The sequence below is a fragment of the Synchiropus splendidus genome, chromosome 7, assembly GCF_027744825.2.
Source record: "Synchiropus splendidus isolate RoL2022-P1 chromosome 7, RoL_Sspl_1.0, whole genome shotgun sequence".
NCBI classification, from domain to species: Eukaryota; Metazoa; Chordata; class Actinopteri; order Syngnathiformes; family Callionymidae; genus Synchiropus; species Synchiropus splendidus.
The window spans coordinates 9480423-9495748 of NC_071340.1; the positions used below are offsets into that span (position 1 = coordinate 9480423).

General features: G+C 42.1%; 1 protein-coding gene across 20 annotated transcripts in view; it reads left to right on the forward strand.

The window, feature by feature from the left end:
* Positions 1-10914: 10914 nt before the first annotated feature.
* LOC128762066 (potassium channel subfamily T member 1-like) overlaps positions 10915-15326 on the forward strand; it is a 58448-nt gene continuing 54036 nt past the window's right edge. For 14 of the 20 annotated variants that reach the window (XR_008415524.1, XR_008415523.1, XM_053869868.1 and 11 more), the window contains exon 1: positions 10915-11088. Coding sequence is in view for 15 of the 20 variants with exons in the window: in XM_053869868.1 (XP_053725843.1) it covers positions 11022-11088 (67 nt within the window). In the remaining 5 variants the exon portion in view is untranslated. Of the gene's footprint in view, positions 11089-11606; positions 11999-13677; positions 13697-15326 lie in introns of those variants that run through there. The other 6 variants (XM_053869873.1, XM_053869878.1, XM_053869888.1 and 3 more) reach the window with 4 other exon arrangements.

Genomic DNA, 15326 nt, shown 5'->3' on the forward strand with positions numbered 1-15326 from the left:
TCTGCTTATAAAAACATAACTAATCTTTGGTGTTTAAAAAAAAATTGTTCAGTCAACACAAAATATATAAGCTCCCATAGCTCTCAATGAAATTGATGCACAAAAAAACGTACACTAATTTGCAAAGCTGTTAAGTCTGGGTAGGAATATGAATGGATTTGTATTTTGAACACAAATACAGATTTTCCAACTATTTTCTAGTTAAAAGTGTATTTATGATATATGTATATGTGTAATATAATTTAGTGTATGCTTTTCTAGTTGTGTTGAAGGAGGACAGACTGGTGTGACGGGTCATAATTGCCCCAAAACTGTGGCCAAACTCACCCAGCAACACAGTCCCAAAGCTGTCAGAAAGACATTCCCGACTGTAACTTACTCTGCTGCTGGAGGAGATGACGTGTGGAGGCTGCGGCTCGCTTACACATTTAGGACATATGTGACATGTAGCTGGCCGTGTAGGGACAGCTGCCAGGGTCTCACAGGCGGGGGATTGGGAAGGGGGCGGGGAATTCTGCGGCATGTGAGATGCTAGGAAGGAAGGTCAGGTGCTTTCTTCTGCACAATGTGAGCGACGTCACCAGTCTGACAGTGCAGACTGACTGGCAGTGAGAGAGAGGCCTGTCTTTCATGGTGCTGTGGGTGTCATACAACCACATCTATTACCCACAATTGTGTGTGTGCCCGGTGATGGACCTGTCCAGGGTCTAACCAGGTTGCTGGGATACAGAGCTGGCACGTGAGACCACCAGCAGAAGATGACAAAGAGAGTGAAAATGATGAAGAAGATTATTGTGAGCGAACATCCCTAACAACTTTACCTCTGAAGTATTAGTCCACAAATTGTAACCGAACATGTGATTGATGGTGCTCCATGCCTTGTTTCCTCCCCAACACCTGCCAAGGCTTGAAATAGAGAAATGATGAGAAACATTTGGCATCAATTGCTGACAGCGCACAAGACAATGACATTGGAAACCAGCAGTGGACTGTTGATGTGTTGTGTGTTTCTCACCTGTCAAACTTGTAGTCAGAGTTCCTTCATCAAGACGCCGAGGCTGTTTGTTCAAGGCCTGCCAAGAATAACCAGCTTGTTGCCAGAATGCAAGCATGTCCCTCAAAATATATGTGTTAAATGTTGCAGCATTTATTCATTTATCACAGCCAGATCCATTTTCAGACTCATCTCGGGCCTGTTTATGGCCCTGAGGAGCCGGGCCGCATTCCTCTTGACTGCACAGACTTTAATAAACACTTGACCGGCGCAAGATTGGAGGTTTTACTGCTGAATGTCTCAAATAGCCTGGGGCAGGTGCGGCCATGCTGCCAAGGTCACAAAGTGACCAAATGAAAGTGGGCAGCCAGGAGTTTGAGCTCACAGAGGGATATTTCACCAGAGGAAGGGTTGTAGTTTTCGGAGCCTGGACCAGCGAAAGGATCTCCGTCGCATCCTCCGGTGGATAATTTGGTTTATCACCTTGGTGACGGGTCAGGTTGGTCATACAATAGCAGTAAAGGTTTGTTCCTTTATGGGGTTTTTACAAAATCGTTCGATCCATGGTTATGATGGTACTGAAGGGGAGTTTTGCTACTTTTAGTGTCATCTTAAGTGACCTATCCCACCACAACACTCCACTAAGATACCATAAATCGACCTGGGCTTCTGTGTTGAGACGTTTGAATTAAAAGTCAAATTGCAAATTGATATTCATTCAGTGAAATTTAAAAGAAAATTAAATTAAAGAAGGCAATAAATGTTGTCAGGGACTTGCACAGGTAGATCACCAGCGTTGGCAGCACCAGCACATTTTCCTTGAATAACAAAAGTGCCCCTTCTTGGAGCCCATTATTATCGTTTGTTTGTTTTTTCCTGTACTGAATTGTTGAGGAAAAATAGTCAGAAATAGTTAGTTACTTAGTCAGTTCCACTCAAATGTATTTTTGTTTATTTATTTGAGCTCGCCGACCTGCTCACCAGCCTGTTCCACCGGCCCTCCCACTCCTCCTCATGCCGGCCGGTAAACAGTGTATGAGTGATCCCCTTCAGTTCAATAAAGACATTGGTGGATTGTTGATAGGTTGTTAAAAAAAAAACACATTTTTTATTTAGCTTAAAAATTGGCTGAAGGTAAATTGCATTACATTTTAAAGATTAAGACCAGACAAACTCGGGTGCTTGTGTTGAAAGGCTATATGATTATATATGAGCAAGTATTGTCTTACGTATTACAGTTTTCAGCAGACGTGTAGACGTACAAGTAACACAAAAAGAAAGAAAGAAAGAAAAATGTCATGCCGTTCAGTCCCTCCCACATTGTATAAATCGCTCATTCAATACAATCACTAACATTTGAAATAGCATTGATTGCAATGAGCTCAATCGGACAGTAGGTGGCAGTAGCGTCTTGAAACCTGCTCGCACTACACCACAATAAGCACATAGAAGATTGTTTTAGTTCAGACTACAGCTCAGCACCACAGAGAGTGACAAACCCCTAGAAGAACTGTGGATCCAGATGGTAGTCTGGAACACCACCAAAATTCTGAAGATTTTCCTGGAATTCATTGTTCCGTTTTGGGGTTACTTTGCTAAACAGTATATTTCCGTTTAAAAAAAACATATAAAATTGGATTGTGCATCATGAATGAAACGTTTGGACTCCAGCTTCAATGTATCCTTATTTTGCTGCAAATTTTCCTCCATATTTCCTTTCATATTTCATTTTGCTTCCATGTTACATGACGGCTGCATTATAAGAATTTTGTAAAATGAATATGTAAAAATGAATTTTACTATAATGAGCAAAAAAAGTTATAGTGCAGTGCGATTTTCCATTCCCAGTATTGTATTATTATATGCAATATGATGTGATTTAGAGGGACATACAGTAGAACTAGGGCCATCACGTGTAGGAGATATGCATATGACCCAATCCACCATTTGTAAAAGGTTGTGATTAAACAAACCTGACAGGAGAGCGTGACCTACTCCAGCCATACGCTGATGACTAACACTTCTCCACTGTATAGGAGGAGACTTACATCTGAACAACATGACTCCCATGTCTACAACAACATGAGATGATTCACTGTATCACCCAAGGTGTCGCCACAGGAGAGATATAAATACATGGAATCTGGAGCAACAGGAGTCACTCACACATGAGACAGCAGTGATGAACGATTGAAGGGGAACCAGGACGCAGCAATAGGAGCAGGGTCAGACAGAAACAGAGAACCAGGGATGAGGGGGTGAAGACTTGAACTGGGTTTTCTGGAAAGTAAGCAAACTCAGTCAAATAGCAAGACTCATTTATATGACCAATGCTCAATGACAGGCTTCCTATTTTACGTATCATTTAGAATACACGACAAAAAACACCGGCTCAAATAAGGTTTTTCTGTTAACACTTTTTGCTCGTGAGACTTTCATGTGTGGCATTTCTGGTTGGTGGCGAGGGGGGGTTGACTGTCACATATCATGTTTGCACTTGAAGTCAACGGTCAACCAAATGACACAGTAATTTTAGGTTTTCTAAAATTGACAAGCCATTGAAGGAGAGGAGTCTTGTGTTTCCGGCGGCAGGGATGGATGGATGATTCATGATTGAAGGTGTGGTGGGGGGTGCCACTTACAGGAAAGGGTATAAGTATAGGCAGAGAGCACCAAAGTGTGGCAGTTTGAGTCGTTCAAAAAAGTACACGGAGTGGCGACTGAGATTGAGACTGAGGAAGTCTGCTAGAAGTCAAAATGGGAATCTACAATGAGCAAGGGTGAGCAATGACTTTCTTATTGAATGGATGTGCTGTGTTCAGTGGAGTTGATTTTATTTGTCTCACCATTCAAACACGTGGGAGCGTTAAGCGGAGGATCTGACCTCCAGTAAAAGGCAATGGATCAGAATTTGGTGTTGATTGTAGACATTTATTATGGATAGAATATATCGATGCAGATGGATTACAATTGTCAGGCGTCAGGACTTCCTCAAAATTGCACTGTAAACGTCTGAGGCAGTTATTACAGACTCATTTGTGTAGTTTTCATTAGCACACAATTTTATTTAAAATCAAATTAACAATCAGAAATTATGATGGAATTATTAACGTTAGAATTATTCTTTAAAGAGTACAATTATTATTTATTTAAAGGTCATTATTATTATTTAGAGATCGCAAATTCTCGTGGTTGTGTTGTGTGCAATGTATTTTCATAGAGGTTTGCAGATACAACATGTTTGTGAAAAAAAAAAAAAAACATCTTCAAATGCTACTTGTTCGTAATTGTTTTCAATTTCGCTAACAAACATTTGGCTATTTTGCTGTAGTCCAAAACATAGAAATACAATTGCCAGCTCTGCTCTGAGTGCCTGCGGATGGCTGAGCTCAAAGTGTCCTTGATCTTCTCTCAGACTTCCAGTAGAGTTCCACAACACCCTATGTCTATCATTAATGTTTATCTTACTGACCTATATTTGTGCAGGGCGGCCATTCATGAGCCGGAGCCCCGTCATTTGCTGCTCAAGGACACAGGTAGGAGAGGTGGCCCCAGGCGCCGTCGTGTCCCCCTCTCCCGGAACAAAAGGCTCAGCAGACTCCCACCTAAAGACAACTTTGGTGACCAGATGTTTGTCGGTCAGTAACCACAAATGTTCTTTCATCCATTTCCTCATGTGCGTCACACCAACCTCACGCTCCTCATGCAGTTGGTGGGTGGACAAAGGAAGACCCTACCTGTCTGGTGGAGCAGTTCTGTCCAGAGTACAATGAGTGGAGGACAGCCGCTCGTATGGTTAAAAACCGTGGGAATGTAGCTGTCGGCACCCTGAACGGCCAAATCTACACAATAGGCGGAGAAGATAGTGTTCGGTGCTACAGCTGCGTGGAGAGGTGAGATAGCTGCTCCCCTGAAATTCAACATTTTTGTGCTTTGGACTCACAAAAACAGGAAGCCCGCTCCAATGATCCATCTGATGATTCATGTCTTGAGGTCTTCACAGAGAGAACTTGTTTTGAAAGAGGCGGCACGTCCATGTTGGCCCCTCATGTGTGGAAACCTCCACCTACCGGGGAAGAGATCGAAATCAATGAATTATTGAATCCTTCTCGAGTGTGCTGGTAAACAAAGAGACAATCTCACATTCAACGCAAATATTTGGAGGAGAATACAATTTTCCTTGTAGAGAAGAAGAAAGAGCTCCTCTGCTCCCTTGAGGTCAGAATGGATTATCAAATCAAATATTGGTGGTTATTGCAATATAGTAATGAGAGTATGAAGGCAGGGGGTAGTACCTGATACTGTTGATACTGTACATAGATAGATGGATAGATTTGAATATGTTTTTATTCCCAGTTAAAAGTCTCGATCTCGATGGCTGCTCTGACATGCTCTCACCAGCAGATGCCAGCATTTAGGTACAAATTGATTTTTGGCTCAGTCTCAGAGAGAACCTGCATCTTTGCCTTGAGTTTCCTGGATATCTATCTCAGCCAGAACTAGTGTGAACACTCATTGCTGCAGAGGGTCACATTGTCTCCTGCTGTCTTAACTCCTACATCCTCCAGGACCTGGCTGTGCTCCCAATTCCCACAGACATCCCCAGACGACTGGCAAGTAACAGTATCAGCTTGAGTTTCGCTAGCTTTTTTTTTGAAGCCCTGGAGAAAGCTGCAGTATTGTTGTGACATTTCTGCTCAGAAGTGACTGTTCGCATCTGCAGTGGACACTTCACATGTTGTCCACAATTTTAGCTCCCACTAATAACCTTTAATTGTATTCAAGTGCCGCAAACTCTCTCGTAATATCACGTCAAATTACCTTCTGCCAACAAGGGGATTTTTCGACCGTCTCTCTGTGACAGGTACGACCCAGACGCAGACAGCTGGAGTGCAGATGTAGGGTCCTTGAGCAGCCCACGCAGCAGAGTGTGTGTGGTGGCCCTGCAGGGATTCCTCTATGCCATCGGCGGACATGATGGTCTCGCTCCTGTGAACACTGTGGAGAGGTGGGAGCACATCATTCACTTTCATTTCTACTTGGCATATTAAATCTCTGGTTAAATAACTCAGCAAATGTAGAAGAACAATCTGGTTTGTTATAGTGAAGAATGAGCTGAGCCATAAGGCAAAGCTCTTTGTCTTGCCTTAGTATCTCCTGTAGTTCCAAGCGGGACCAAAAGTACAAGACCATGATGTCATGGGCAAGATCCCATGTAGATACTCCTTCTTGTCTTCCCCTGAATGTGACCTTTGACTAGGGGACATCTTAGTTTTCCTCAGTGGTCTGAGCCTCTTAACACTGGCAACTGCTCCTGTGACCCACGCAACGATAAATAAAATGGTCAGATAATAGTCTGCACACCATGTTTAGAGAGCATATTCAAAAAGTTAAAGCAAATTTCTGAAACTTTCCCGACTTCTTTTTTAAATTTTATTTTACAGAAATTGAAAAGACAAATTATTCGCAGCGGCACAAAGCTCTGTCATGACTTTGCTTGTGACAATTAATCAAACGGCAGTGATTGAGGAACGCAATCACAAAGAGAGATTATGTGCATAAAATAAAAAAGCAAAAATCGGCCCATGAATATCATTAACAGAAGTATGCAATGGAACTGTTGCGAGTAGGCTGAACAACAGACGATTCACTTCTATGACTGACAGTCTAATTGTTATTTGGCAGCTCGTAATCCTGACGCTGTCTTTTCAGATATGATCCCAAATTGAACGCGTGGAAGAAGCAAGTGCCGATGCTCACGAGACGTGCTGGCGCTTCGGCCGCCGTGCTGGATGGGTACTTGTATGTCATTGGAGGGCATGATGGTCACGTGACCCTGAACTCAGGTGAGACCAGAAACTAGTCAACTAGAAAGACTGCGGAGGTTCTGGTCTTGGCCACTCACACCTGGTGAGACTCCAGCATGGCTTATTTCGCCCTCCAAATATGTGTACATTTTCAAATATATGTCTGGTTTATCTCATTTATTCTTTGAAGGCTTGAGTTGAGAACGAAAAATGCGTGTATTTGATTGGCCGAATACATTAAGCGCAGAACTGGATATACAGCTTCTCCCCTCTTGAATTATTGACAGCTTTATGATACACTACTGTGCTGACGTCATGTATGAAGGCTATCTTGACCTAGAAGTATTGTAGCCCCCCCTCCACACATGCACATAAACACACACACACACACATGCAGAGGGAGAATCACTCTCCCTTGTGCCCTCTGACCTTGCGAACATAAATAAAGCCTGCGCTGCCTCTGTCGCTGACTATTTCAGGCTGTGAGAAATGCATGTTGGTTAAATTCCCACATCATTGTTGAGGTTTAACTGACGACTGTGAACTGAATACTGAGAACTGTGAAATGTCTTTTGAATGATCACAGGACATGAGGACATTTTGGCCTGTCCTCACAAGGTTTAGAGGGTTAAAACATCAGTAAAAGTAGTTTAGAGTAATTTGGCACAAGTTCGGTTCAGAGTCCTGGTTAAGGTTAGCCATTTGTTTTGGATGGTTAGGTTTAGGGTGAGAGGCTGGGGAAAGGGTTATGGCAATGAGAGGTGCTCACAAAAATTGCAACAACAAACCTGTGTGTGTCTGCGCGATTGGCTTATCTATTCTTGTGAGGACCATTTGGCTGGGCCCCACATGGTCAAGTCTAAATTTGATGGTTAAAACTTCAATATAACTGTTGTTTTAATTGGATTTAAGTTTGGTTTAGGCCCTGGTTAAGGTTTTTGTTTGTTTTGGACAGTTAATTTTTGGGTGAATGGCATTTTGCAATGGGAAACCTCACAACTATCTATCCTAGTGAGGGCCAATTTTAGGGAAAATTCTACCTTGTGGGGCTCGTATGCCTCTGTGGGGCTGTTTAAACCTGAATTAAACCATTATAATTAGGTTTAAGTTTATTTCAGAGTCCAGGTTAAGTTTAGCCATTTGTTTTGGATGGCGTTTAAGATGGGAGAGAGGCTGAGGAAAGCTTGAAAGTCAATGCAATGTCCCCACTTAGACAGCAAAACAAGTTTCTGCCTGTGAAATTTGTGGCAGACTTGCTACTTATTCTTAAACTGAGCAAAAACTGTAAGTCACTAGCAAACGATCTTGGGAGGAAGGTCTCAGCATAAAAGACGTGGATCTGCATCACAGCGTGAGGCAGCCAATAACACAGTTGAGTGAAGCACAAAATGTATGCGAAGCTAATTAGATAAGCCTTGTCATTCATGTGTTTGACTGCACTCCAGGATAAAATAGTACACAAAAATGCCTCATTAACACAAAGGCACACAAGTCAATTGCTGACATTACTGAAAGTGGCTTTTCATTATCTTTGCGTGGCTCTATTTCAGATGTAGCGGAAACTAAAGCAGATGATGGTCGATTTGAAAAGTTTTCATTGTGGATGGTTTGAATGATAACTGACCCCTGTGTGACCTTTTTTTTGGTGGCATGTGCAGTGGAGAGATACAACCCAGAGGATGGTTCGTGGTCCGTCTGCACCCACATGCTGAGCCCCAGAGAGAGCGCAGGCTGCACCGTTCACCTGGGACACATCTACATGGCAGGAGGCACGGATGAACTGGATTTGGAGCTGTGCTCTGCTGAGAGGTTTGACCCAGAGACCATGAGCTGGACTCCGGTCAAGAGGATGGGAAGCAAACGGACTAATGTGAGCAGCGCTAATATTCCCTTATCGACTTGTGTACGTGACTTTAACACTTTGATTCATTTGGTTTCATAACAATAAATGGCCTCAGGTGTCCCTGGTGGTCTTCAATGGTTCATTACTGGCGGTCGGAGGCAGCGACGGATCATCAAATCTGAAAACTATTGAAATATACAACCATGAAACGAACACGTGGAGGTAAGATATCACTGTGATCTTGTCAGCACTGCAATTACTACCATTACTGTGATACGCATCACAATATTTGGGGCACGATGCAATACGCATCATGATATCACAATATTGCTCCATGTTGTGCTTTTATTCTTAAGAAATTCAAAGAACAAATAATGTCAGGAATATTTGAAAACAACTTCTTTATAAAATACTGAAAGTCAAATCCAGAATTATATTCATACACTTTACCTAAGAACGTCAACTCCTGCCACATTAAACTAAAGAAGCTAATGCATTATTAGCCTTGTTTTCTTGGAACAACGTTAGAAAGCGTCCTAGCTTGCACTGTCATTGAAAACATGAGGAATAAATTGCTTTTATTTATTACATTATATTACAACAGCGCACCAGTATCACGATATATTGCAGTATCGATATTATTTCATATTGTTAACTATATTTGTGGAGAGTGAAATATTCCTTGATAATTTAAAGTGAAGGATGTAGAGCCCTTGAGGCAGGGACTTCTAGCTTTAGCGGAGCACAAGGTAGTGACCCCAGGTACATAGATTTTTAGCTGTTTTCTGGACTCTTTGCAAATCATAGTTAGCGAAGACGCATGTGACTGCAGGACTTCCTGCCTCAAGGGCACACCATTCCGTCAAGGCCGCTCAATATAAGTCAATGTAATTATTCCAGATCACTCAGGGAGGAAAGCGCAGTCTGGAAATGTTTCTTTTACAAAGCCTTGATAATCCAGAAACTGGCCCCGAGCAATTTTCAGCTTGGAACAATGTGAAAGGAAACTCGAAGCCGGGGGTGACGGACGTTATGTGTTTGGTTACACAAAATCAAAAGGCAGTACGTACGTACTTGCATATATTGTGTGTGCGCCGTGGCTGCAGGAAAATGTTGCGTAAAGTGGAGTGCTATTAGAGAGAGTTGGTGGCCGCCAGCACACTAGTGGATGCCTTTGTATTGCACCCGCAGGGGGCTGGAGATTAATTTTGTTTTCGAGAACATTAGCAACAAATATGAAACACGCTGTCTTCAATGTTGTTTATATAAATAAGTGCTGCGGGACTAGATTTATGGTGACTTTTGTCAAAGTCACCATAATGATAATTGGTAATATGATGGAGGAGGACTGTAATTACCTTGCTTGCCACATTAGAACCAGTATTAAAATGGATTTAGATGGTCATGTGTACGAGAATATTTAAACCCCGATTTGGAGTCAGACATAAACGCGCTTAGTGATTCATGCGCTGAAGGCAGACTCCTATGTATTATATAAACCTCTAGGCTTGTTATTGTATTTGAGTGCTTCTCTGTCTGACTGTTTCCTTCTATATCTGTTTTTAGACACTTTGGAAGCATGAAGAGCAAGCACCCGGGTGGGAGAGCCGCGGCTTTGTGCTGAGACCCCACAATGTATGTTAAAATAGATGTGGGTTTTTTTTTAAAGGCTAATGGATGTTTGTCATGTGTACGAGTAAGAAGGCGAGAAGAGTGAATTATTGAAAAGTTTGCTGTAGAAATAAGGCATTGTTGCATTAGTCAAAGCGGAAAGCCTATAATAAAAGCGAGCGTGAGGTGACCGGGTTGGTTTTAAGTGATGAGCAGCTATTCTAGAAAATGAATCATGTCCATAATGGGGTTTTTTCTCACTTATTTGTGGCATATTCTGACAATGCCAGACACAATGCTTTTGAAGTGGTGTGTTTACAGTGCAAACCTGAATCAATTTGTCAAATGAATAGTTTTGAAAAGACATGAGTAATGTTGGGACGGAAATATAAATACCAGGTTTGTGGATGAAGGAAGTGAAAGAGCTGTTGAAAGTGATGATACTTGTGTTATTACCAGACTGTATATGATCATACAGTAATTTCCCTGAACGTTTTCCGCGTGGAAAGAAAAAAAACGATCGGGCATAATGTGAAAACTCAGTGGGAATCCAGATCAGAAGATAAGAAAGTGAGCGACATCCGACGGCTGCCTGGGAAAGCTGTGCGCGTCTGTGTGGGTTTAACAGTGATGACGTTGAGGGCTCTGCTCTCTTGAGGATAATGGGCTGAAGTGTGGAGAGGCAGAGGAAGGAGCGGACGCGCACAGCTTTTCTGGAGACCGGCGCTGTCGCGGTGCCTCTCTACCATCTCCTGCTGAATACAGAATGAATATTTTTTTTAATGTGAGGCGATCATTTGCGAGGCAGATAGCAGAAGAAAGACCAGCTCCAGGTATGGATCATGACTTGATATGAATGTATTTTTTTAAAATAGAGTTTGAAGAGTTTGCCTGTGATGTACAGTATTTTCAGTAAAATGAATAAATGTGCCGATGCCTGCTTGTTTTATTGTTTAAAAATGCATTCCAGAACACCTGTGCGGGTGGTTCAGACTCAGTGATATCAGAGGATACAACGCGCCAAACAACTTACTTTACATGGAATAAGCAGTCGATGTTATCTCAAAATGCATTTACCCTGCCAGCTTTCCAGGAACTCCAAGGCTGTCCAGCAGATGGCATCTGGATTTCCATCACAGATATGAAAGAAGCGTCGTTTTAATTTCGGTAAACGACTGAGGTAATCGCTACGATAATCCGCATTCAGCGGGTGAATCCATCTTTTTGGTCATTGGAAGGCAAGAGTTTGGATTAAAAAAAAAAAAAGCCGCATGTTTTATTTGACCTAAACAAAGTTGTTCCCGGGGGTGAATAGATCCTCGGTTGGAAGGGCGGGGGCCATGGATCGATAAAGGTGAACGATAAATCTGTGACGGTGCGTCGGCCAATCAGAACACAGCACCGGACTAGTTTCCGTCTTAACACCAAACACAGCAGCTAGCAACATCGCCGCACTTGAAGCTAACTCGTCCGAGCTTTATTAAGCTGCGGATTCCAGTGACATTTCTCAATATGACGGAGACCTGCGTCAGGCGGAGGCTTCCTCGGCGGCAGAAGCATCGCTGTGTCGGCAGTTTAAGGAGCAAACGCGCTTGTTTACCATGACGAGACTCGGAAACAGTCAGGTGAATGAAGTCTGCGGGGAGGCAGTCCGTGGTTGCACCTGGAGGAAAGAATGACTCTGACTTTGGCTCGCTGCAGTCCTAGTGCTCAGGCTCCGGACCGTCACATGCCAGGGTTACAGTAAGTGCTGACGTGAGACCATGCAGTCTGCATCGATGTTCAGATGCTCTTGACATGGAGAGCATGTCAACACCACTCATACTCTTACGCAGTTATCTTGTTCTGCAGCCCAGAAAGTGGATCATTTTATACAGATGATCCAGGTTTGATCTGATCAAGCATGTTTGATGTATTCACTCTCCATCCTCTGCTTATTCCTTCACTGGGGTGAGAAGCAGGGGTCACCCTGGGCAGTTGGACACGAGCGCACAGACTAGACCAGGGGTCTTAAACTCAATCTACCCAAAGGCCACTAGAAGCCAAGTCGATGTGAGCGTGAGTCACAGACCAGAGGGCCGTCAAAGTCATTCTGTTCCACCTTTAGCATGGAATTAAATACTTTTACATCATTAACGGAAAGGTACTCCTTTATTTGTGTTAGAAATGCTCTTTTTAAAGCAAGTGAAATGCAAACCACTTGAAGAACAAGGGGAGGCTCACTTGAAAAAGATCACTAGCGCCAGATATATAACGCAAATTTGGAGTCTAGCACCTCATCTTGCATGACAGCAAGTTATCTATATAAATATCATATATCACGAGGGTTTCTGCACCTTTAGTTCAGGGTTTAAGTTCACGCTTTCCATCCAGTTTTACTTATTGTTTCTAACCCTCTCGCATTGGACAAAGAGAGAGTGTCCTGTTGAGGCCACATCCATAATCGGACATCTATTAATGGGCCCCCCGTAATGCATCCTCAGGGCCCCCACTTTCAGATCCCTGGCCTAGACTGTGTCTTCATGTGCACTATAGTGGTTGGAAGCCCAAGAGGGATTCAAACCTTTGCTGCAACACTAACCGTGACATCACTCACTGTGCTGCCTAAGTCACTCAGTAATGCAAATGAACCACCAGCAGCGCTGGTATGCAGGTCTTCCATCACCTCAAGCAATTCTTCCACTAGCTCGACTTTTACACGTTGGATTCCATAGATCTAAATTCCTTCAGTTTTTATATGTTACATTTGTGCATTTTTGATTTCGGTAACTTGTTAGAAACTAAATCTCCCACAGATTTATGGCGTCCTCTCCAGACGCACTGTTGTTGGGTGGAGTCTTCCTCAAATGACTACAGTGCATCGCTGTCATTGCGAGTCTGACTTGACTTAAACGTCAGGGGAAGTCCAGACGTAGCAGGAATCCACGCTATGAATGTGTGGAGGAGAACTCTATGTAGATGAGTTGCCATTATGAGAGTTTCACACAAACATTTGGTGAACCAACAGCACTTATCCCTCAAAAATAAAAAAAAATTATTTTAATTTATGCTGCTATTTCAATGTCTATTATTGTGCATTGTTTTTTAAGACTTTTCAAGTATCGTCAACGAATAATATGATTGATTTTACACAGCACCTTCTTTGAAACTGATTTATTGTTCTGAAAAAAAAAGTATCAGATCAAGAGATGGATTTACTTTGATCCCAAGCCACAAAGCATCCTTGATTAATACGAGCTATTCTAATAAAGTGTTTGTTTTTCAGTAGAACTGAGTAATTCTGCTGGAAAGCTGGAAAGCATGTCTGTCTGTTTAGTTTCCTTGCCATGACTGTACTTTATTTTTTCCATTAAGCACAGATCGTCCCTCACCGGCAGCAGTTTTGTTGTGTTCCCTTTTATCGTGGTCACTTCGCCTCATCCATTAAGCTCCCTCTCAAAGGTTGGCAGTTGTTAGTTTTATAAAAAGCTGTTCACTTGCTTGGTGGTGCCCACAGTCATTTTTACTATTTTCCACTTTTCCCCCTGAAGAGTGTGTGTGTGTGTGTGTGTGTATATATATATATATATATATATATATATATATATATATATATATATATATATATTCAAGCAGACTCATTTGTCATCTCTGTCCTTCCCGTCTGTGCTTTTGAAGGTTCATGCTCTCATTGTTAATCAGATGGAGCATGTCTCTGGGTGCTATTAGCCCACTCAAAACTGCCCACACTCTTCGATGATGACCACATACAGACACAAAGCTTCAGATTACCCTCTTATTTTTCCCTGTGGCAGAGAAATCCAAACACTCTCAACCGGATGCACAAATACAGACTGTAGCCAATGACCATGAATCCAGCGCAAAGGAATGAGAAAAAATGTTTGCATAAGATGAAGCAATGATGGCTAACAATATTCTGTAGAAACTGGCTACCAATCCAAACGTCTATTTTTGATGCATATCTACTATCGTACATGAATGACCATTTTCTGTGAGAGTGAATTCTGTGAAAGCCTAAGCGCAAGATGTATATTTATACATTTTTTTGCACTTTTATGTTTATATCTCTATCTTTCCCCAGCCTCTCACCGTCAACCTAACCATCCAAAACAAATGGCTAACCTTAACCAGGAGTCTAAACCAAACTTAAACCTTAAATCCAGGCATACACACACACACAAATGAAAATATCATAATCAAAGGCAAAAATGAATTCTCTAGTGATAATAAAAAGTACATATGAATGCATAAAGTGCATTGTATGTACAGTACAGCTCAGAAAAGGTAGTACTAAATAAATAAATAACTAATAATAAATCAGATAAAAGGAACACACCACACTCAATGAGATATTGTGCCCTTGGAGTGTTCAGATTTTTTTTCCTACTTAAGCTGAATATCTTTTGAGAGTTATATTGTCTGTAATTAAGGCGTTTCCCTCAGTCTTCCTCCTGTCTTCATTTGTATGCCATTGTCTCTATAGTTTCAGAAATGTTAATCCAGTGCCTCAGTGCAGCTGTTTTCTGCCAGTTCCTAGTTATTGCTTTCTTCGCTGCAGCAGGCAGGATTTTCCGCAAGCGTTGGTCAGTTTTATGTACAGTCCTTCAAATGTAAGTCGTTCAAAAGTGGTGCTAAAAGAACGGGGTATTTTGTCTCCATGCAATGGCCATATGTTCCGAAACGACTCTTTTGTTAGGTAACTCGTGGGTGTGGTTTGAGTTCTTACTCTTATATAGTCTGCTACATAGTTGCTGATCTTTTCACTGCTTACTTTTGATTGGAGTTGCAACATTTACGTTATTTATGGAATGAACATATTTATTGCACAAAAATGTAATATAGCTCTCTTGTCAGTGACAGTGACTTGTAGTCACAATAATAAAGAGTTGAAGTAGAAGCTCTAGAAGTGGAGGTGTAAGCCAGAAAGAAGAGGACTGAAGGTCAGTAGATACAAGGTCGAATACGAGGGAGAGGCAGGAGGACCTGTGAAGCAGGCAGAGGTGACAACAGATCAAGTGGGATCAATTGAAGAACTGAAGAACCGACAATGATAAAAGGCGGTGAAGCAGAC